The sequence below is a fragment of the Dendropsophus ebraccatus genome, chromosome 1 (genome assembly GCF_027789765.1).
Source record: "Dendropsophus ebraccatus isolate aDenEbr1 chromosome 1, aDenEbr1.pat, whole genome shotgun sequence".
Classification (NCBI taxonomy): domain Eukaryota; kingdom Metazoa; phylum Chordata; class Amphibia; order Anura; family Hylidae; genus Dendropsophus; species Dendropsophus ebraccatus.
In genome coordinates this window covers 165,744,524-165,766,142 of record NC_091454.1, presented here as the reverse complement: position 1 = coordinate 165,766,142, position 21,619 = coordinate 165,744,524, and the positions used below count along the sequence as shown (strand labels likewise).

At 45.6% G+C, this 21,619-nt stretch overlaps 1 protein-coding gene and 1 long non-coding RNA gene across 2 annotated transcripts in view; both read right to left on the bottom strand.

The window, feature by feature from the left end:
* Positions 1-21,619, bottom strand: part of LOC138779656 (uncharacterized) — a 113,881-nt gene that overhangs the window by 45,816 nt on the left and 46,446 nt on the right. The window lies entirely within an intron of this gene.
* MEX3B (mex-3 RNA binding family member B) lies at positions 11,406-15,049 on the bottom strand. Its single transcript, XM_069956618.1, has 2 exons — positions 14,472-15,049; positions 11,406-13,973 (listed from the first exon to the last, which is right to left on the bottom strand). Exons 1-2 carry the CDS (start codon positions 14,698-14,700, stop codon positions 12,643-12,645), a joined length of 1,560 nt encoding a protein of 519 aa, XP_069812719.1. The 5' UTR covers positions 14,701-15,049; the 3' UTR covers positions 11,406-12,642.

The window sequence follows — 21,619 nt, the reverse complement described above, 5'->3', positions numbered from 1 at the left end:
GACAACTTAATTATATTATATCTGCTCTGGCCATTAAAATAATGTTAAGTCAATTACATTCTTGAGCTGGCCATACATATTAGATAGCCGTCAGCCAAATGCATGTTCAACGAACAGCTTTCTAATCCCAGTCTCCCCATATCCATGCACACTTGGCTTAGCCGAGCATGTTTTCATGAAGGTGGGTATACCACTGACAGCTCTAGCAGGTTATCTCCCTTGTGGACGAAAGAATTAAACATGTTGAAATCTAAGCGCCTAATGGTGCATTTACACAGACAGATTTATCTGACAGATCTTTAAAGCCAAAACCAGGAACAGACTGTAAACAGGGATCAGGTCATAAAGGAAAGGCTGAGATTTCTCCTCTTTTCAAATCCATTCCTGGCTTTGGCTTCCAAAATCTGTCAGATAAATCTTTCTGTGTAAATGCACCCTAATCCTCTCCTTTCTCATCATTATCTGCCAGGGGGGACCTGCTGAAATAAACAGGTTTGGGCAACAATAAACTAATGGCATTAAGCTATATATAAGTCTGTATGTTAAGTTTAACCCCTTAACGACATCGGGCGTAAACTTACGCCCTCGCGCCCTGGTACTTGGCGCATCAGGGCGTAAATTTACGCCCGATGTTTCCCCGATCGCTGCGTGTTCACACACAGCGGTCGGGGAAGATGGCCTGCTATAAATCATAGCAGGCCATCTTAGCTTCACGGCACGGGGGGTGGTTAACACCCCCCGTGCTTACGATCGCCGCTATAGGCTGATCAATTCAGATCAGCCAATAGCGGCGATCGGAACCTTTCCGGGTCATCGGCGACCCGATGACCCGGAAAAAAATGGCGGTCGGTGCTGTCCGAGGACGGCACCGACCGCCATTACTGTAAAAAGTAATGGTGATCGCCGTGCCACCGGCCCGATCGCCGTGAACGGCCGGCCGGCCGTTCACGGCGATCGGGCCGGTGGCACGGCGATCAGAGTCCCACAAAATAGTAAATACCTGCCCTGGACCCCTCAGCTAGGCAGCCGAGGGGTCCAGAGCAGGTATTTGTACATTACTCACCTGTCCCGGGCTCCTGATCGGCGTCTTCCGGGTTCGCGGCATCCTCGTCTTCGTTCGGGTCTTCGGCTTCTTCCGTGACGTCACGTTCGGCTTCTCTCGGCTATTTTCGGCTCCAGCGTCGGCTGTTTCCGTATTTTGCGCTCTGCTGCCCTCTAGCGGCTGATAATGTGTAATACACGTATCAGCCACTATAGGGATGTTCAGAATGTAGAAATTTTTATTTATTTTTTTTTCAAATTTTTTTTTTTCTATTTTCCGCACCCTATCGCCGCTGAGTGTTGATCAGCATCGCACGAAAGTGCGCTGCTAATCAGCAACTCCTCCTTTTTGGCGTAGGGTGTTTTTTTTCTATATTCTACTGCCACGGTCTGCTTATAAGTGCAGACCGTGGCAGTAGAATATATCACCAACTCCTTTGTTGGCGTAGGTTTTTTTTTTATACTTACTGTAAAAAAACACGTAAAAAAACACTACATTACACCACACTACATTGAATAAAGTTTGACACTACACCACTACATACCCCATATACCAATCCCCGTATAAAGATGGCCCCCAGGGTGTTTTCGGCGTCAGAGGGATACGTTATTATTACCTCCGACACCGAAACAGCCAGTGAGGATGAATGGGGGGGATCGTTCTTTCCTCCATTCATCCTCATCCTCCAATGACATGTCTGGGGGTAGCGTAGCGTACGCTGCCCCCCAGACACGTCTTTTCCGCCAGTACCGTCCCAATAAGAGATGACGGTATGGAGTGAAATTCTACAAACTCTGTGAGCGTACCTCTGGGTACACTTACAGATTTAGGGTACGTGCACACTGCGGAATGGCGAAGGATAACCCTTTGTGCATTCCGCAGCTGGCACCCGCCGGCGGACTGATGCGGGCGCATGTCTCTACCCGTGTCATAGACTCCATTCTATGCACGGGCGGATTCCATCGTCCATCCAAAGAATGAATACGTTGGACGGAGAGCGGAATCCGCCCGTGCATAGAATGGAGTCTACGACACGGACGGAGACGTGCGCCTGCATCAGTCCGCCGGTGGGTGCCAGCTGTGGAATGCACAAAGGGTTATCTGTCGCGATTCCGCAGTGTGCACGTACCCTTAGAGTGTATGTAGGAAGGGACACCCGAATCCAGCCCCCAGATGCCCCCTCCCCCCCCATCCTCGGAGTTAGTGGGAAGATCGTTCGGGAACTGATCTTCCCACTGCTGGATAAAGGTCACCACCACCTGTACGGGGATAACTTTTATACCAGCACCCCCTCTTCCGGTCCCTCGCTGCCTGAGCTACTGTAGCTTGCGGCACGATCCGAACATATCAGAAGTAGTAATAGGGCCCTAATATTTAGCAGCCATGGAGCGGACCCAGCGCTTCTGGATATGAAGGACCCCGGATCGCACCAGGACAACATTTTCCAGGTGACGTCCCCCACACTGGAGAACAGGAGACCCCAGAAGAAGTGCCGAGTGTGGTGTAACAGGGGGATCAGGAGGGACACCATTTTCCCGTGTGACACCCGTCCTGATCACCCCGGCCTCTGCATACTGGATCGCTCCAAGGCGCACCACACGTCACTGGGGTTCTACATTATCTAAATTCTGTCCCTTATTCCTATTTCAGGGGTCACGTTGATCCAGGGATTATTCTGATCGCCAATATGGAGTCGGGAAGGAATTTTTCCCCTGTGATGAGGCTACTGTCGTCTGCCTTACGAGGGTTTTTTTTTGCCTTCCTCTGGGTCAACACAGGTTGAATTTGATGGACACCTGTCATTTCCAACCTTATAAACTAATAATTGGCCTAATCCCCCCAAATAAATTAGAATTGTCCCTTTTCCCCAGCTAAGTAGGTATGGCTGCCATTCCCATTAGAGGATGCCATGATGCAATTACAAAGCCTCTGTGCGGCCAGGACAGTAGAAACCCCCCACAAGTGACCCCATTCTGGAAACTAGACCCCATAAGGAATCTAAGAAGGGGGGCAGCGGGGATATGGCCCCCTGGTGACGGCCACATTTGGGACGTGAAAATGAAAAAAATTGTATTTTTTATTTTCTCGGCACATGTTCTACGTAAGTGCCCGTCACCAGTGGGGTCCATATGCTCACTGCACCCCTTGTTAGATTCCTTATGGGGTGTAGTTTCCAGAATGGGGTCACTTGTCGGGGGTTTCTACTGTCCTGGCAGCACAGGAGCTTTGTAATTGCGACATGGCCTCCATCCTCCATTCCAGCCTCTAAATGGCGCTCTGTCCCTTTGGTGACTTGCCCTGTGCCCATATGGCACATTATGCCCACATGTGGGGTATTTTCGTACTCAGGGGACACTACCCTACACGTTTTGTGTTCATTTTCTTTTTTAACCCCTTGTGGAAATGGAAAAAAATCAAGGCTAGACCAACATTTAGTGTAATTTTTGTAAAATTTTTACTCTAAATCATTAATCTTGTCATGTTTTTTCATTTTCACAAGGGGTTAAAAGATAAAAAAAACATTTAATGTGTAGAGCAATTTCCCCTCAGTACGGAAATACCCCACATGTGGACATAAAGCGCCATGCGGGTGCAGGGTAAGCCTCCGAAGGGAAGAAGCGCCATTTGGTTTTTGAAGGCTGGATTTGGATGGAATGGATTTCGAGGGGCCATGTTGCATTCAAAAGGCCCCTGTGTTGCCAAGACAGTTGAAACCCCCCACAAGTGACCCCATTATGGAAACTGCACCCCTCAAGGAATGTAACAAGGGGTGTAGTGAGCATATGGACCCCACTGGTGACGGACACAAATGTGGAACAATGTGGCGTGAAAATGAAATATTACATTTTTTACACTATAATGTTGGTTTAGCCTTGAATATATCATTTTCACAAGGGGTTAAAAGAGGAGAAAAAAAACAAAATGTGTAGCGCAATTTCCCCCGAGTCCGTAAATACCCCACATGTGGACATAAAGCGCCATGTGGGCGCAGGGCAAGCCTCCGAAGGGAAGGAGCACCATTTCGTTTTTGAAGGCTGGATTTGGATGGAATGGATTTTGAGGGGCCATGTTGCATTCAAAAGGCCTCTGTGTTGCCAAGACAGTTGAAACCCCCCACAAGTGACCCCATTATGGAAACTACACCCCTCAGGGAATGTAACAAGGGGTGTAGTGAGCATATGGACCCCACTGGTGACGGGCACAAATGTGGAACAATGTGGCGTGAAAATGAAATATTACATTTTTTACACTATAATGTTGGTTTAGCCTTGAATTTATCATTTTCACAAGGGGTTAAAAGAGAAAAAAACACACAATATGTGTAGAGCAATTTCCCCCGAGTCCGTAAATACCCCACATGTGGACATAAAACGCCATGTGGGCGCAGGGCAAGCCTTCGAAGGGAAGGAGCACCATTTGGATTTTGGAGGTTGGATTTGGCTAGAATGGATGATGAACGCCATGTCGCATTTACAGAGCCCTCGTGCTGCCAAAACACTGGAAACCCCCCACAAGTGACCCCATTCTGGAAACTGCACCCCTCAAGGAATCTAACAAGGGGTGCAGTGAGGATATGGACCCCTTGATGATGGGCACATTTGTGCCATGAAAGTGAAAAAATGAAAATTTTCCCTTTCACGTCACATTGTTCCACATTTGTGCCCGTCACCAGTGGGGTCCATATGCTCACTGCACCCCTTGTTAGATTCCTTGAGGGGTGTAGTTTCCAGAATGGAATCACTTGTGGGGGGTTTCCAGTGTCTTGGCAGCACGAGAGCTCTGTAAATGCGACATGGCCCTTGAAATCCTTTTCAGTAAAATTCGGCTTCCAAAAGCCAATTGGCGCTCCTTCCCTTTGGAGGCTCGTCCTGCGCCCCCTTGGCACTCTATCGCCACATGTGGGGTATTTCTGTACTCGGGAGAAACTGCGCTACACATTTTTTGTCTTTTTTTGCCTCTTATCCCTTTAAGAAAATGAAAAATTGAAGGCTAGAACAACGTTTTAGTGTAAAAAATAAATTTTTCTTTTTTCACGCCATATTGTTCAGAAAATCTGTGAAGCACCTGTGGGGTCCAGATGCTCACCGCACCCCTTGTTACATTCCTTGAGGGGTGTAGTTTTCTAAATGGTGTCCCTTTAGGGGTGTTTTTTAGGTTTTGGCACCCCAGAGCCTCTGCCAACCTGAAGTGGTACAGTCAAAAATGACCAAATATAACGGAGGCGTTGAAATTCACTAGGCGCTCCCTTATATCTGAGGCTTGTGGTTGCGTCAAATAGCGCAATACGGCCACATATGGGGTATTTCTATAAACTGCAGAAACGGGGCAATAATTATTGGGGTGCATTTCTCTGGTATTAGGTTTATAATTATGAAAAATATTGGATTACAATAAAATCTCTGCACAGAAAATTAAAATTTTCAAATTCCTTACACACTTAGCTTTTATTTCTGTGACTCCCCTAAAGGGTTAAAACACTTTCTGGATATGCTTTTGCAGAGTTTGGGGGGTGCAGTTTCTGAAATGGGGTGCTTTGTGGGGCTTTCTAACATACAGGCTCCTCAAATACACTTTAAACCTGAACAGGTCCCTAAAAATATCTGATTTTGAAATTTTACTGAAAATTTGGAAATTTGCTGCTAATGTTTTAAGCTTCCTATTGTCTAAAAAAAATGAAAGATAGTTTAATAAATGCCGCCAACATAAAGTAGACATGTTGCTAATGCTATTTAATATATAATTTATGTGGTATAACCACTTTCTGTATACGCAAAGAAGTTTCAAAGTTGGAAAAATGCATTTTTTCACATTTTTTCACATTATTTGGGTTTTTTTCATAAAGATTTGTTATGAGTATCGACTCCAATTTACCAGAAATGTAAAGTACAATATGTCACGAGAAAACAATCTCAGAATCAGCCGGATAGGTAAAAGCATCCCGAAGTTATTAATGACTAAAGTGACACTGGTCATATTCATAAAATTTGTCTCTGTCATTAAGGCCATTTCAGGCTCTGTCCTTAAGGGGTTAAAGCTACTGTAGCCCATTGTGTCCAATTTGACTTAAAAAATAACACTGCTCGCACCTCTATTCTTACCAACCAAATTAACAATGCATTTGGCGCAACGTCATGGCTTGCATTTTTTTCCCTGTCTTTATATGAAACATCTCATATAGGTATAAGGAAAAGATACAGCCAGTGATAAAGGCCACACAATTAGGTGCTTTAAAAGAGAAGTCTTGCATTTTTTTTTAAACTTGGCAGGGGGGAAACATTATAAGGAACAACTATTTACCTCTCCCCATGCCAACCAAACATCGGTGGCTGCTGAACTTGGATAAAGCTCTAAGGTTGTCTGGAAAACATGTATACAGCCAATGACTATATCCATGTTTTCCACATAGCTTTAGGGCTTTATCCAAGTTCAGCAGCCACGGCTAATCAAATGCCGAAAGTTCGGGTTCGGATCGACTCGAGCATGCTCCAGGTTCGCTCATCTCTAGAGAGCGGGGATCAGGCGTTGGACAGGCACAGGGACGGGTAAATAGTGGTGGTTATGTTTCGCCCACCTTTTCAAAAAATGATTGCAGCCCCGGACTTCTCCTTTAAGAATTAATAAAGCAGCATCTGAAGGAACTTAGATTTTAACTTCCATTACTTAAACAGTTCACACGTGCTGGGACTAGTAGTTCTGTGATGTTACACAGCACGTAAAACCAGTTTCCTTGCTGTATCCCCTAGAAGCCAGCCCCTAATACACACGCAGTTAGCAGTTTCTCACCATAGACAATGACACTGTTATGTACTACTGTGGTTTCGGTTAATGTGAGTGCTGGGCTTGTGAGGTCTTGCTCCTCAGCCCTTTGATCAGACAGCTTGCTTGGACAATTCACACCTCTCCTCCAAACTCCTCTCACTTCCTGTGTGTAGGGGATAAACATCTAAACAGCAGCAGCTGGAAAGGCCATTTCAGGAGCCAACAAAAAGGATTGTTCCTTCTCCCAGTGAAGACAAACCAACAGACGTGATGCAGATCACAAGTCACACTGCTGAGCGGAGGGCAGAAATACTTACATTCAGCAGCTTACTAAGCAGTTTCTGCTGAACTGAAGTCATAGAATAAATATTAGTCACCTCTTAGTGTCCGCTTCTGTCATGCTACTAAAATTCACATTTCTCTCTTTCTGGGAAAGCTGGGTGACAACCAAGATATTTACCATTATCACCGCCTTTCCTGTGAGCTGGAAAATCTGTTTCTAGTCTTAAGAATATACAATTATTCCTTGGTCTCTACTTATAGGGTCATTCCTACATTGCAGCGAAGTATGCAGATAAAGCCAGGCGCAGATGCACAGACCACCATGCTTCAGACACAATGCAAGAAGCCTTAGGCTGCATTCACACGTTCAGTGTTTTTCCTGGTCCGGAATTGTGGTCTGCTAGCTACCTCCGTGATCCGTGCAAAACAGTCCGTTTTGCATCCGTGTCTGGGTTTTTTTCACGGATTTGTTTTAAAGCATTTTAAATTACATTGATTACATCACATCCTTGTTTTTCACGGACAAACAATGATGTCACATCCATGTACATCCGTGAAATACACGGATCTCATTGATTTCTATGGGGAATCCTTTCACGGATCCGTGAAATCACGGAATGTCTGAATAGCCCAATAGAAAGCAGTGGGCTGTAAAATTGTTCAAGCATACGGATCCCTGAGCACGTACAACTTGACTGAACGTGTGAATACAGCCTTAGTTGCCACCCAACTACAAAAAAAAAAACTCCTATTTCAGAACTATTTATTAAATAAATATGGGAATGTAGTCATGTCACACTGCCTAGGCTTGGTTCACGCTACACTTTTGCAATCAATTTTTTTCATCCGTTTTTTTGCCTGAAAAACGGATGGGGGGGGGGGGGGGGAGGATGCATTTGTGTGCATACGTTTTGATCCGTTTTTCCATTGACTTCTATTATGAAAAAAAGGATCAAAACTGCTAAGTTTTTTTTTTTTTTAAATGGACACAAAAATGTAGTCAACGTTTTATGTGTATGTTTAAAAAAAAAAAAGAAAACATGGATCAGTTTCTTTTATAATGGAGGTCAATAAAAAACAGATGCAAACAAATGCATCTGTTTTTTTCATCCATTTTATACAAGAAACGGATGAAAAAAAAGTAGTGTGAACCCAGCCTTAACTAGACACATGTGCAGTGCAGGAGTCTGGGAAAGCTGGGTGATGGTCCTATTGAGAGCTGGAAGGGAGTCTATGGTGGATACCATGCAGCTGTACCAGAAACAGCTGAACAGAATTTTAATAACTAGACTAAAGACAAAGGGGGGCATTTATTAAGTCCGGCGTTTTTTACGCCGGACTTAAAAATGCCCCCGCAGCTCCGGAGATTTATGTAGAGGCGGATTGCCTCTACATAAATCCCGTGCGCGTCGGTGCGCACCGCCGAAAACCTACTCCAGCTGAGGACTGGAGTAGGTTTTCGGCGTATATTTGGGCGGAACGGATGGTAAATCGCGCGGACTCCGAGTCCGCGCCCTCCGTTCTGCCCACTACACGCCCCCTTTCCGCCCCCCTGGCGTACTCGGCGGAAAGTGCCGATTTGCGAATATTTTATTCGCAAATTGGCCATTTGCGTATAAAAAAAATATGCAAATCGTCACTTTCCCCCAAAAATCATCCGTACGCCGGATGATACATGTGGCCCAAAAACCTCCAGGATTTTACATGTATTATATTTTTAATTTTAGGTGGAAACGATCTTTTCAGTATGGTATCGTCACACTGATATTAATCAAAATGTCATTATAAACTGCTCTTTGCAAACGGCAATGACTGTAAATCCATATTAAATAAGCCCTCTTCCATAGGATGCATTATGTCATCTCTTCCCACATTCATCTCTATCAGGCGTTGGGTAGGAACAGAGTAAAGCCTCGGAGCAGGTTATTATTTATACGTGCTTGTTCCTCCACTATGAGAATCTTTTCAATTTCTACTGCCTCCAAGGAAGATAATAATGGAGAACACAATAGATCCAATCTAAATCTGGTGTAAAACTCACGTATGGTTGATAAAATCCAAAGCAATTTAGGGTCAGGCAACACATCTCGCTGTCAATGATAACCTAGATGGGCTCCAATGATGTCATCAGACATGAGCCAGCAATTCCATACTGCCCTGCTCTAGAAGAACACAAGGCTGCCCACCCAGGATGCCTGTCTGCACCCTTACCATGGCACAGCTGCTTCCGACACATGATAGAAAGGGGGCACATAGTAATATATAGGGGTTTTTTTGTGTTAGAAAATAGGCACAATATCCTACCACAGATGTGGGCTAACAATCCTAAAAAGCTTAGATTTCATTGTTTCCTAGAAGGCCATGCTGACAGAACGCAGGCGCCAAGAGAACACTATACTGCCAATATTGCTGTATCTAATACATGGAATAAATCAATAAAGGCAGCGTGAATTGTCTAACAAACATCATACGACTGTTAACAGGAATGATGAAAAATAGCAGACAAGCAATGCACATTTCAGAGTGCATAGATGGATGCATCATAAATACACAGGCGGCAGAAAGCTGCTCTTTAGCTACCCATAGAGAATAGATTAACCCATTCCTAGGTGACGGAATCCAGCGCACAATAGAAAGCTCTGCTTCCCACCAGGATATTCCCGCCCCCCATTCCACTACTGTACTTTTATAACATCATATATAGGTCAGGAAGACAACAGCATACAATGCCTGCATACTTCAAATACTGTGACATTTATGTCAAGCAAGTGTTTCCTCAAGCCCACGCCATGTAACCTTTCCTTTAATAAGGCCTCCGCATACACTATGAAACGATGACACCAGCAAAATGACACTAAGGGGGGTAAACAACCAGTGGCACTGCTTCTGATGTAAGTGCCCATACAGGTACCAGTGCCACTGGTTTTACATTTACCATCTGGAGGAAGGACTATGACACAATCATGGTTTAAAAAAATAATAATCACTATGCTCCATTGGGTTAATCAGCATAGGCTTAGTTAACCCTATGTGCTAAATCAGTATGCAAGGTGCATTGGTACAAATAAAAATGGAATAAAGAACCACATTTTGTGCCGCAGTCCTATGTAAAATGACAGATGTCATCATTAAAGAGTGAGCCAAATTACAAAACTGCTTAATATGAGATATTCTAACCAAAGGGTAGCAAGCTCATGTGTCTTATACACACTAACACACACACGTACACACCCACAGATGGTCCCAAGCATCCACACCCACAGATGGTACCAAACAAAGAGGAGCAGTGCCGTCTATTCAATCAATGATGTGCAGAAGTGCGCCTGGTAACCAGATATTAGGCACTCCAGCACACAATGCACTTGGCTGCAGCACATCATATGCGAGCATCACCTAGGCCCTTACTTACTGCCCTGGTATGATGCAGATGACCTGACATTCACAGATATAGCCAAAAATTACATGAACAGAAGAGAGGATCAACTCACACAACAAACTGATCCGTCATTTCTGGAATATTTTATTTGATTTATATAGAAATACTTAAAAAAACATGAAGTAGCACCATTACTTAAGTTTTACCTTTATTTATGTAGAACTTTAAATGTCAGAAAAATAAAACTCTTGATACAATTTTCAAATCTTGTTTCAGCAAATATAATATTAGTATTTCGACCATGAGGTTAAAGGCCCTTTATCATAAAATAAAATATACTTTGTTTTTATCTTTTTAAACTTTGCTCAGTAAAGTACATTTACGCTCAAGTAACATCACCTACATATACATAAACAAGTAGTAAACAAAATGTATTAAAATAGAAATACTAAACTAGAGTGGTGCAACAGAATCTTGTAATCTCCACTGAAATCTATTTATACAAACGCTAGAAAGGAGTCAACGGTTCTTCGAGTTGGCTTCATATGTTCATACATTTCATCATCATTTTTTTTTTCTTGTAATAATATAGAATAAAATAGGCTTTATATCACGGAATAGAAAAAGACGCTGGGTGAAGCAGATTTAAAACATTGTTTTCAGGAACCTATAAAAAATCTCCATCCCAACACAATACTGTTCAAAAACAATTTTGCAGTTTATGGTTGTGTGTTTTTGTCCCCCCCCCCCCTCCCCCAAAAGTTCACCTGTGTGATATTAAAATAATACAGTGTTCTCTGCCAGAAGGCCATACTAAAAATAAAAGATTTAAACCCAGCTACAAAAAAAGTTCACTGAACTTAAAATTAAAATACTTGTAAACATCTTTGCAATATGAAATATAATTTTTCAAGTCAAAAAAGAATAAAATACTTCAATCTGTATTAATGCAATTTGTCTTTTTTTAAAACCATTTTATAATTATATATATTTATATATTTATAGAAGATATGTTACAATTTAATATTACTTTCTTAAAGCTGCAGTATCATGGGGTCTCTCTCTAAGGAGTTCTTTCTTCCTGCCCCCACCCCCTCCCCATTTTCATCTCTGGAGAAAGACTAAAATAAAAAAATCATAATAAAATAAAAATTCATTCAAAGGACTTAAAAATCCCTCCACTTGTCAAAATAATATTTGTATAAAGTAATAAGCCACACATAACAAGCATAACAAAAAAAGTAACAAAAAATATAGATTTATATAGTTTGGAAGATTTGTCTTTAAAAAGTACTGTACAGTGTAAAACTGCTGTTCTTTGTTCATAGTCAGAGCATGCAATAAGACATAGGGTTCTCCCCCAGCTACAAGAAATGGCCATGGGATATAGTGTTTAGCAAGTTCCCTTTAAAAAAAATAACCAAATAAAAGAATTAAAAAAAAAAAATGTGCAGATACTGCAGCTTTAAAGCCACATTCCCACTTGGCAAGGTAGAAACCAAATTTTTTTTTTTTTGTTTACAGTAAGAAGCCTTGTCTCAATAACTCCAGGCTTTGCCACTATACTTTTAACCCCTTCACTTCCAAAAGGGCCCTTAGTGTCACAAAAGCAGGACCCAACAGGCAAAGAAGGGGTTAAACTGACCATGTGACAACATCCAGACGGACTTAAGACAAACCCACTCCTAGGCCCCACTGCAAATGGCAAAACTATTAAGTAAGACAAATCAATATTGCTTCTGGAGTGGGGGCGCATGTCAGTTGGTTGCTGCAAGCTATATACATAGAGAAGCAAGAGTGGGTACCATTGAGAATAAACGCACCAGAAGGAGGGGCCTCGTTTCATGAGACATGCAATTACTATTTGACATCTGGCCCCGGTACAAGACTATTATTTGCCTTTAGAGTGGCATAAAAGGCTACTACATAGACATATATATATGTGCCCCCTCAAGCATTCAAGGAATGAGGGGGGTAAGATAAGCAACATCACATTATTATATATATATTATTTGCATATTAATATATTACAATATATTAATATATTAAAGGGTTCTGGGAAATAATATATATATGTACAAAACACAAACACACATGTATGGCACCATACAAGTGGGAATGTAGCTATAGGACATGTGTTTATTATTCATAGTACTGAAATAAAGAAGGCTGCTGGAGTGTTCTAGGAGAAGATGCGGATGGCCTGAGTGACTTCTGCGTGACACACTGGGCACTGGGGCTCGTTCTTCTCGCAGATGCGGTTGGCACACTCCATGCAGAATAGGTTGTGGCCGCAGGGTACCAAGGCTGCGATCACCTCACTCTCAAAGCAGATGGAGCAGTCGCGGCTGCCTTTCCTCCTCATGCCTGATGAAGAGGAAGACGAGCTGGAAGAGGAAGAGCTGCTGCTGCTGGAGGACGAGGAAGAGGAGGAGGAATCAGAGCCCATGGTGGGGTAGGAGGAGTAGCTCAGGCCACCTCCGGGGTCACTGCGCACTCTACGCGCTAAAGGATGCTCAGGGACCACGCTGCTTCCATGCAAGGGAGGTGAGAGCCTGGGCGGAGCAGTGCAGCCCACCCCATTGAGACGCCGGTTAGACAGCAACCCATTGGCATTGTTTTGGTAAGGGGGAGACTGGGAGGCACTGCTTGTGCCATTGCGTTCAAATTGGGACCAGATCAAAGCAGTGCCAGGTGGAGCTGGCGCAGGGTCAAAAGCGGAGTCAAAGGCCAGCTCAGTGCAGTCAGGAGAAATGCTGTCGCTGGCATACACATATCCATTGCCATTCACGTTATTGTTATTGTTGCCATTGTTGGTAAAACTGAGGGCAGGGCTGGGAGGGCTATAATCTGCCAGCCTAGTGCCATTATTGCCCCCAAAGTAAGAGTCAGTAGAGGCACTGCCCAGGGAGCTGGAGCTGTCATTGCGGTAATTGGAAAAAGCCTTGCGTGACCCCGTGCTGCTGGAGTTGAGGCACGGGGTGGGTTTGCTCCATAAGCTCCCTGTGCCATGCAAATCAAAGCCAACATCAGTCCCATTGGCATGAAAGTCATTCTCATCGGTCAGCTCTATTAGCCCTCCAGTGCGCACAGCTATGTGAGCCTCAATCTCCTCCCGAGCTCGATCCACGTTCTCCGGCATTCCAGTAACCTCAAACACCGGCTCCTTATCCCGGCTGGGGGTGACAATGTACGTGTGGGTCTGCTGCTGGATCCTCTTAATCGTAGCCCCTTTAGGTCCCACCACCAGTCCCACCACTCTGTAGGGCACCCGCACCTGGATGGTGGTCTGCCCAGGAAGATTTGGAGGTCCGGGCACCGAGCCTCCATTTAAAGCGTTCTTATTGCGAGAAGCTCGGATCATGGAAAAGTGCTCTGCCGCCGAGATGATCTCTCTCCTGGCCATGGCTACATCTTCCTTTCTCCCAGTCACAACAAAGACAGGCTCCTCCCCGCGGACCGGGGTCTTGATGTAGGTGTTGGTCTTCGCCCGCAGAGCTTTGATTTTACAACCTGGGTAGCAAATGGGGATAAAACGCACAATTAGACCTGGTGTGAAAACTGAATGAGCCATAAAAGCAACAAAAGGGACAAAGCAGGGACAGTGCCAGCCCCAAGTGGTATCTCCATACACCAAAGGCACTGCTAAAGGTGGGCAGCTGGGAGTGAACCAACTGCAGTGCCAACACAGCACAAAGCATGAGCCACCACTATGGGCAGGAGGATGGAGCACAACAAAGCAGCATGTCCCTGTGCAATGCCAACCCCTCAGCGTGCCCCTGTGCCATGCCAACCCCTCACCGTGCCCCTGTGCCATGCCAACCCCTCACCATGCCCCTGTGCCATGCCAACCCCTCACCGTGCCCCTGTGCCATGCCAACCCCTCACCGTGCCCCTGTGCCATGCCAACCCCTCACCGTGCCCCCATCTGCAGCGGGCTGCCCGCACTTCCTTTGTCTCCATAACATTCCAGCATTGCCACAACGTGCGGCGCGGCACCACAGCGCTCACCTTGTCTGCCCACGATCTCCGCCACATGCTCCGAGCTGGGCACCGGCACGCACTCCGTCATGTTGACGCTCTTTTTCCGGGGCTCGTTCTCGTAGATGGAGCTCTCGTCGTTGTCCAGCCCGAGCAGGGAGAGTTGGTCCAGGGCGATCTGCAGAGCCCGCTGGTCGTCCAGAGTCTCCCCCCCTCCGCTCCCGGAGCGCTCCATGTCTGCAAAGAGCGAGCTGGGCATGGTCAGCTCCCCGCTCCTCGCGCCTCGGCGGTGGCTGCAGACACAAAGGAAGCTGGCGAGCTGGCCGGCTGCGGGAGAGCGGCGGCGGCGGCGGGGAGGAGCGAGGCGGCGGTGGTCCTCTCCGGGCAGGGCGCTCAGGGGGTCCCCCCAGCTTGGATCCTCTGGGTGCAGGCGCAGCTCCCCGACTTCTTTGTGGCCGGAATATGCCCGAGATGGCAGCGGTTCTTTAAGGAGCCCCTCCCCGGCTCACTCAGCGTTTTCCTCCCCTCCTGTCTGAGCCACTGCAGCCAGACGGCACTAGAGGGGGATAAGAGGCCGTGACGTCACCAGCAGGGCTGACAGCACAATGGAGCTGACACCGGCCACGGAGAGTTCTATTGGCAGCACGGGGCTGGGGTGGGCGGGGCCTACCGTCTGGACCGGCCCCCTCGACTCCGCCCCCTCAGCGGAGAGAAAGAGGCAAACTCCTCTCTTTGTTGTCTAATGCAGAACAATAAAAGCCGGGCTCCGGTGTGTGGACGCGGGGTGTGGGGGTCAGCTGCATGCTAACAGACGGGGCACTGCCCGGCCCAGGACACGCACCCGCCGCAGCCTTACTTCTTATTGGCCGCCGACCCCTGAGTACTCCCACATGTATGTAGTGTCCCGAGCCCGGCGGCGTGCACCGTCACCTCACAGAGAGCACCGAGAGCTGTCACAGCAGCCCATAGGTCAGTGCCCTCCTATAGTACCCATAGGTCAGTGCCCACCTATAGTACCCATTACCCATAGGTCAGTGCCCTCCTATAGTACCCATTACCCATAGGTCAGTGCCCTCCTATAGTACCCATAGGTCAGTGCCCTCCTATAGTACCCATAGGTCAGTGCCCTCCTATAGTACCCATAGGTCAGTGCCCTCCTATAGTACCCATAGGTCAGTGCCCTCCTATAGTACCCATAGGTCAGTGCCCTCCTATAGTACCCATAGGTCAGTGCCCTCCTATAGTACCCATAGGTCAGTGCCCTCCTATAGTACCCATTACCTATAGGTCAGTGCCCACCTATAGTACCCATAGGTCAGTGCCCTCCTATAGTACCCATTACCTATAGGTCAGTGCCCACCTATAGTACCCATAGGTCAGTGCCCTCCTATAGTACCCATTACCCATAGGTCAGTGCCCTCCTATAGTACCCAGGACATTTCCCATAGGTCAGTGCCCTCCTATAGTACCCATTACCCATAGGTCAGTGCCCTCCTATAGTACCCAGGACATTTCCCATAGGTCAGTGCCCTCCTATAGTACCCATTACCCATAGGTCAGTGCCCTCCTATAGTACCCATTACCCATAGGTCAGTGCCCTCCTATGGTACCCATTACCCATAGGTCAGTGCCCTCCTATGGTACCCATTACCCATAGGTCAGTGCCCTCCTATAGTACCCATTACCCATAGGTCAGTGCCCTCCTATAGTACCCAGGACATTTCCCATAGGTCAGTGCCCTCCTATAGTACCCAGGACATTTCCCATAGGTCAGTGCCCTCCTATAGTACCCAGGACATTACCCATAGGCACAGGTATTATGTATAGGCACAGGCATTATCCATAGGCACAGACATTGTCCATAGGCACAGGCATTGTCCATAGGCACAGCCATTATCCATAGGCACAGCCATTATCCATAGGCACAGCCATTATCCATAGGCACAGCCATTATCCATAGGCACAGCCATTATCTATAGGCACAGGCACTGTCCAAAGGCACAGCCATTATCCATAGGCACAGGCATTATCCATAGGCACAGACATTGTCCATAGGCACAGGCATTGTCCATAGGCACAGCCATTATCCATAGGCACAGCCATTATCCATAGGCACAGCCATTATCCATAGGCACAGCCATTATCCATAGGCACAGCCATTATCCATAGGCACAGCCATTATCCATAGGCACAGGCATAGTCCATAGGCACAGCCATTATCCATAGGCACAGCCATTATCCATAGGCACAGCCATTATCCATAGGCACAGGCACTGTCCATAGGCACAGCCATTATCCATAGGCACAGGCATTGTCCATAGGCACAGCCATTATCCATAGGCACAGCCATTATCCATAGGCACAGGCATAGTCCATAGGCACAGCCATTATCCATAGGCACAGCCATTATCCATAGGCACAGCCATTATGGCAGCAATGGGACAGTCATGGAGTTCAAAATCCATCAGTCCTTGGTGGTCATCACTACACATAGCAGCCATAACTAGTCCTAGTATAGTGGTCATCACTACTAATAGCAGCCATCACTAGTACTATTCATCATTACAAATAGCAGCCATAACTAGTACTAATTATCACTACACATAGCTGCCATAACTGATACTAGTATAGTGGTCATCACAACAAATTGCTGCCATATTTAGTACAAGTCTAGTGGTCATCGCTACAAATAGCAGCTGTAACTAGTACTACTCTAGTGGTCATCACAACAAATAGCCATACCTAGTACTAGTGGCTAGTGGGCATAACTACTATTACTCATTAGCATTCATAACTAATACTAGTTGTTCACTGTCATCACTACAAATAGCAACCATAACTAGTACTAGTGGCTAGTGGTCATAACTACATCTAGTCATTAGCATTCATAACTAATACTAGTCGTTAGCGGTCATCACTACAAATAGCAGCCATAACTAGTGTTAGTCATTAGTGGCCATAACTAGTACTAGCCATTGGCAATTATAACTGGTACTAATCATTAACAGTCATAATTAGTGCTAGACATTAGTGATCGTAATGGTGCATTTACACACACAGATTTATCTGACAGATTTTGTAAGCCAAAGCCAGTAATGTGTTTAAAAGAGGAGAAATCTCAGTCCTTCCTTTATGACCTGTTCCCTGTTTATAATCTGTTCCTGGCTTTGGCTTCAAAGATCTGTCAGATAAATCTCTCTCTGTAAACACACCATTACTAATACTAATTATATTGGTCATATCTAGTAGTAGATGTTAGCAGTAACTTGTGCTGGAAACTAGTGGCGATGGTGACTAGCGGTGATAACTAGTACTAATCTTATCCATTACATAATGATATTTTGTAAACTGACAAAGACATAAGCCCATCCAGTATAGCCTGGTATCACTACATACAAATACATGCGGCCGATATCACCCACAATATGATGATGGCTGTACATGGCAATTCCCAGATGTGTGTACCAGGTGCATATAACATAAAAATTCCAATTTGAAGTCTTATATATTGTCTCCAACTCACTGAACTCCTTTCCATCCCAATAATCTCTAACAATCAGCCTTTTTGGTGTATAAGGAATAATTATTATTACAAGGTCTGTATCTATTTTTCCACAATCAGATTCCTATCCTAGTAAATGGTTATAAGAACAGTCATTATCATGGCACTCCATCATTTCTAAGGAGTGCTATTGTGTAAGGCCACTGTAATAAGAGCTGAGGACTAACCCTGACCAGAGGGATTAGCCATGGTGGGATATGACATTGCATGGGCTTCAGTCCCTACACATCCCTGTAACAAAGAGGCTGCATTGTGAGCAGGCCCCTCAGTCCTTCCCCTGATGTGACACATGCTGGACAATCTGTAGCAGCCTCAGCTGAGGTCACTATCGATGATGTCATGTTACAAGAGATGATAAGGACCTGTATACTTCTGCAGCCCATGTGCTGCCTTGTTGCTATATACAGTGTGTAACACAACAGCAGCATCACACAATAGTTGTTCTCCCTGGGATAGGGCTGTGTACCTTCCTAGCCCCCATATATTGTGCCTCACATGAGCTGTGTTATTTCCATACACTCTATAGAGCTCTGGAGAAGCAGCAGCAGACAATAGGAGCTTTCCCTGGAGGAGGTCTGTATCCAGGCATGTGGCAGCTGGTACCTTATATTGTGTCTCCCATTATACAGAGTTACTGCTGTGTACTGTATATAACACAATGGCAGCTCCATCTGGATCAGAGCTATGTCCAGGCATGTGGCAGCTGGAACCTCCTGCCTGGCAGATACTGTCCCTGTCCTGCTGTATGATCACTACATACAGGCTATCCCTATGGGACAGCATCAGATAATGGCATCTCCCACAGGATCCAGCTGCTAAGAGCTATGCCCAGGTATGCTGCAGCTGGTACCTTACCATGCAGCATGGGCTGCTGTATACACTATATAACAATGGGATGAGGGCTCTATAGAGACATGTGGCAGCTGGCACCTTACCATGCAAAGTGCCTGCATGGGCTGCTGTATACATTGTATGTGCTGCTGTATACACTGTATATACTGCTGTATATAACATAATGGGAGCTCTCCCAGAATGAGGGCTCTATAGAGACATATGGCAGCTGGCACCTTACCATGCAAAGTGCCTACATGGGCTGCTGTATACACTATATATGCTGCTGTATACACTGTATATACTGCTGTATATAACACTGTATTAGAGTAGTTTCACATAATGGGAGCTCTCCCAGAATGAGGGCTCTATAGAGACATATGGCAGCTGGTGCCTCATGTCTCCTATGAGTGATGCCTCATATGTGCTATGTATATAGCATATAGTAGTGGGGCAGCCCCAGACAATAGGGGTTCTCCCTGGAGGAGGGCAGTATACAGGCAAGTAGCAGCTGGTGCCTTTTATATATTCTATGTATTGTGCTACACAAGAGATGAGGTGCCACTTCTATAATATTCTGTATACCACCATGATGAGACAATAGAGCTCTCCTCTCTGGATAAGAGCAATGCCCAGGCATGTGGCAGCTCCTGCCTCCTATAGAGTACAAATAATACACAATAGGAGCAGTCCCTGGATGAGGAGTATCCAGGAGCCTGAGGACGTGTGGCAGCTGGTACCCTATGCCCTCTATACCCTCCCCAGGCTGTGTGACTGCTCTAGCCTGCACCCAGCAGCAGCAGACAATGGCAGCTCTCCCTGAGCAGGGCTATGTCCAGGCATGTGGCAGCCAGTGCCTCATGGCTCCTTTGTTCCTAGAATGAGAGGGCTTCATGAGGCCAGTGCACACCATAGCCCCCTGCACACCACACCCTGCTGATGGATTATACACACTGGCTGCTGCCTTGTTGTGCTGCTGTTGGTTTGCTATGTAAATGGCTGCAGCATTTTGCAGGTACTTTGTTCTTGTACTGTTTATTGCAGTGACATACCATTTCCTCCGGATGTTTAGAGCATGTGCACTACAACATACGACCCCCCACTCCTTTGTTAATTGCCAAAGCAGTGTAAAGCTGACTCCATGTGTTGTATGGACAGGAAGACCCCTAGTCACCAGAGGCAGACCTGTGTGATGTGAGGCTGAGCACTGCTATCCCAAGTGTATTTCATGCTCTCTGACATCCAGGAGGAGGAGGGGGGCTTTGTCAAATCTCTTCCCCCCCTTGAGGTCTATGACAAGAGTGAATGACCAGAATTGTTCTCTATATGGAAAACGCATATTTATTAAATAGAAAAAAAGATTGCATAAATATTTACACAAATGTATCAGTATTGATGTATCAAACAATGAAAGGAAACATAAAAGTATAGGATATTTATTCACACCACTGCACACTAAATGTTCTGTCAGTGCCAAACTTTTAGCATCATGGTTATTTGCTTCTGGCATTGCTGCAATACAGCAACTAGCAATCTGTTCTGTTCACACAGTTTTTTCCTGTTGTTGTTGTTGTTTTAAACACTGCAATTTTTGCAGCACGTCTGCATGTTTTTTTCACTGTTTTAATAGGTGTAGAAGTTTTCTGTAGGTCAGCAGGGAGCTATGAAATGCTATTCAATCAATTTTTTGTAATGTTTTTTTCTCACTTTTGTTGTTGTGTTGTTTTTTTTTGTTTGTTTGTTTTAATCGCATGCTTTAGGGGTGGCTTTTTTACTTGTTTCCCCATAGGCTTTTCTATAGCTTTACAAATGTGTCTGACAGACAGCAACCAATCACAGCTTTTTTGAGAATTTTGGGATTGGTTGCTGTTTGTCTGAGATAAAAATCTGGCACATTTTTGTCTCAGACACATTAATAAATCTAGGCCTTTGTGTTAAAGGGAAACTATCAGCAGGTTAGAAACATCCAGGATCATAATAGGTCCGTTTCGGGCGGTAGCTCAGGGCCCTGAGCTCCTGGGGGGCCCATGACCACCCAAACAGACTGATACTTTCAGTGGTGTATTGTCCCTGGTTACAGTTTGGCAATGATTTGCAAATAATCCCTGCTTTTTTACCTCACTTTTGCACAAATCAGGACGTCATAACATTATCTATCCTGTACTATGAACAGCACACTAGTGCTGCCTTAGTTACAGTGGGGTGGGGGCAGGGGCGTAGCTAATGTCTCCTGGGCCCTGGTGCGAGAGGCCAACTTGGCCCCCCCCCCTCCTTTGACGACCAAGTGATGCTATTGGTGTGTGTGTGTGTGTGTGTGTATATATATATATATATATATATATATACACACAGTGGTGCCTTGGATTATGAGCATAATTCGTTCCAGGACCGTGCTTGTAATCCAAATCCACTCTTAAAACAAAGCAAATTTTCCTATAAGAAATCATGTAAATGCAGACAATTGGTTCCACACCCCAAATATATTTTGTACTGTACAGCAGTGTTTCTCAACCTGCGGTACGCGTACCCCAGGGGGTACGCACCGCAGGCTGAGGGGGTACGCCGGGAGGTGGGGGGAAAAAATAGTTTTGGGTGCCGGGACACTGCTATCACCCAGCAATGTCCCGGCACCTGTCCCCGCCGCTGCTCTCACATCCTTCCCCCAGCAGCAGCCTCACCAGTGCTCTGTGGGGTACAGAACATGGTGAGGCTGCTGGGGGAAGGATGAAGTCGGAGATCACTGACCAGCAGCCTCGCAACTGACTGTCTCTCTGAGGCCCTGCTG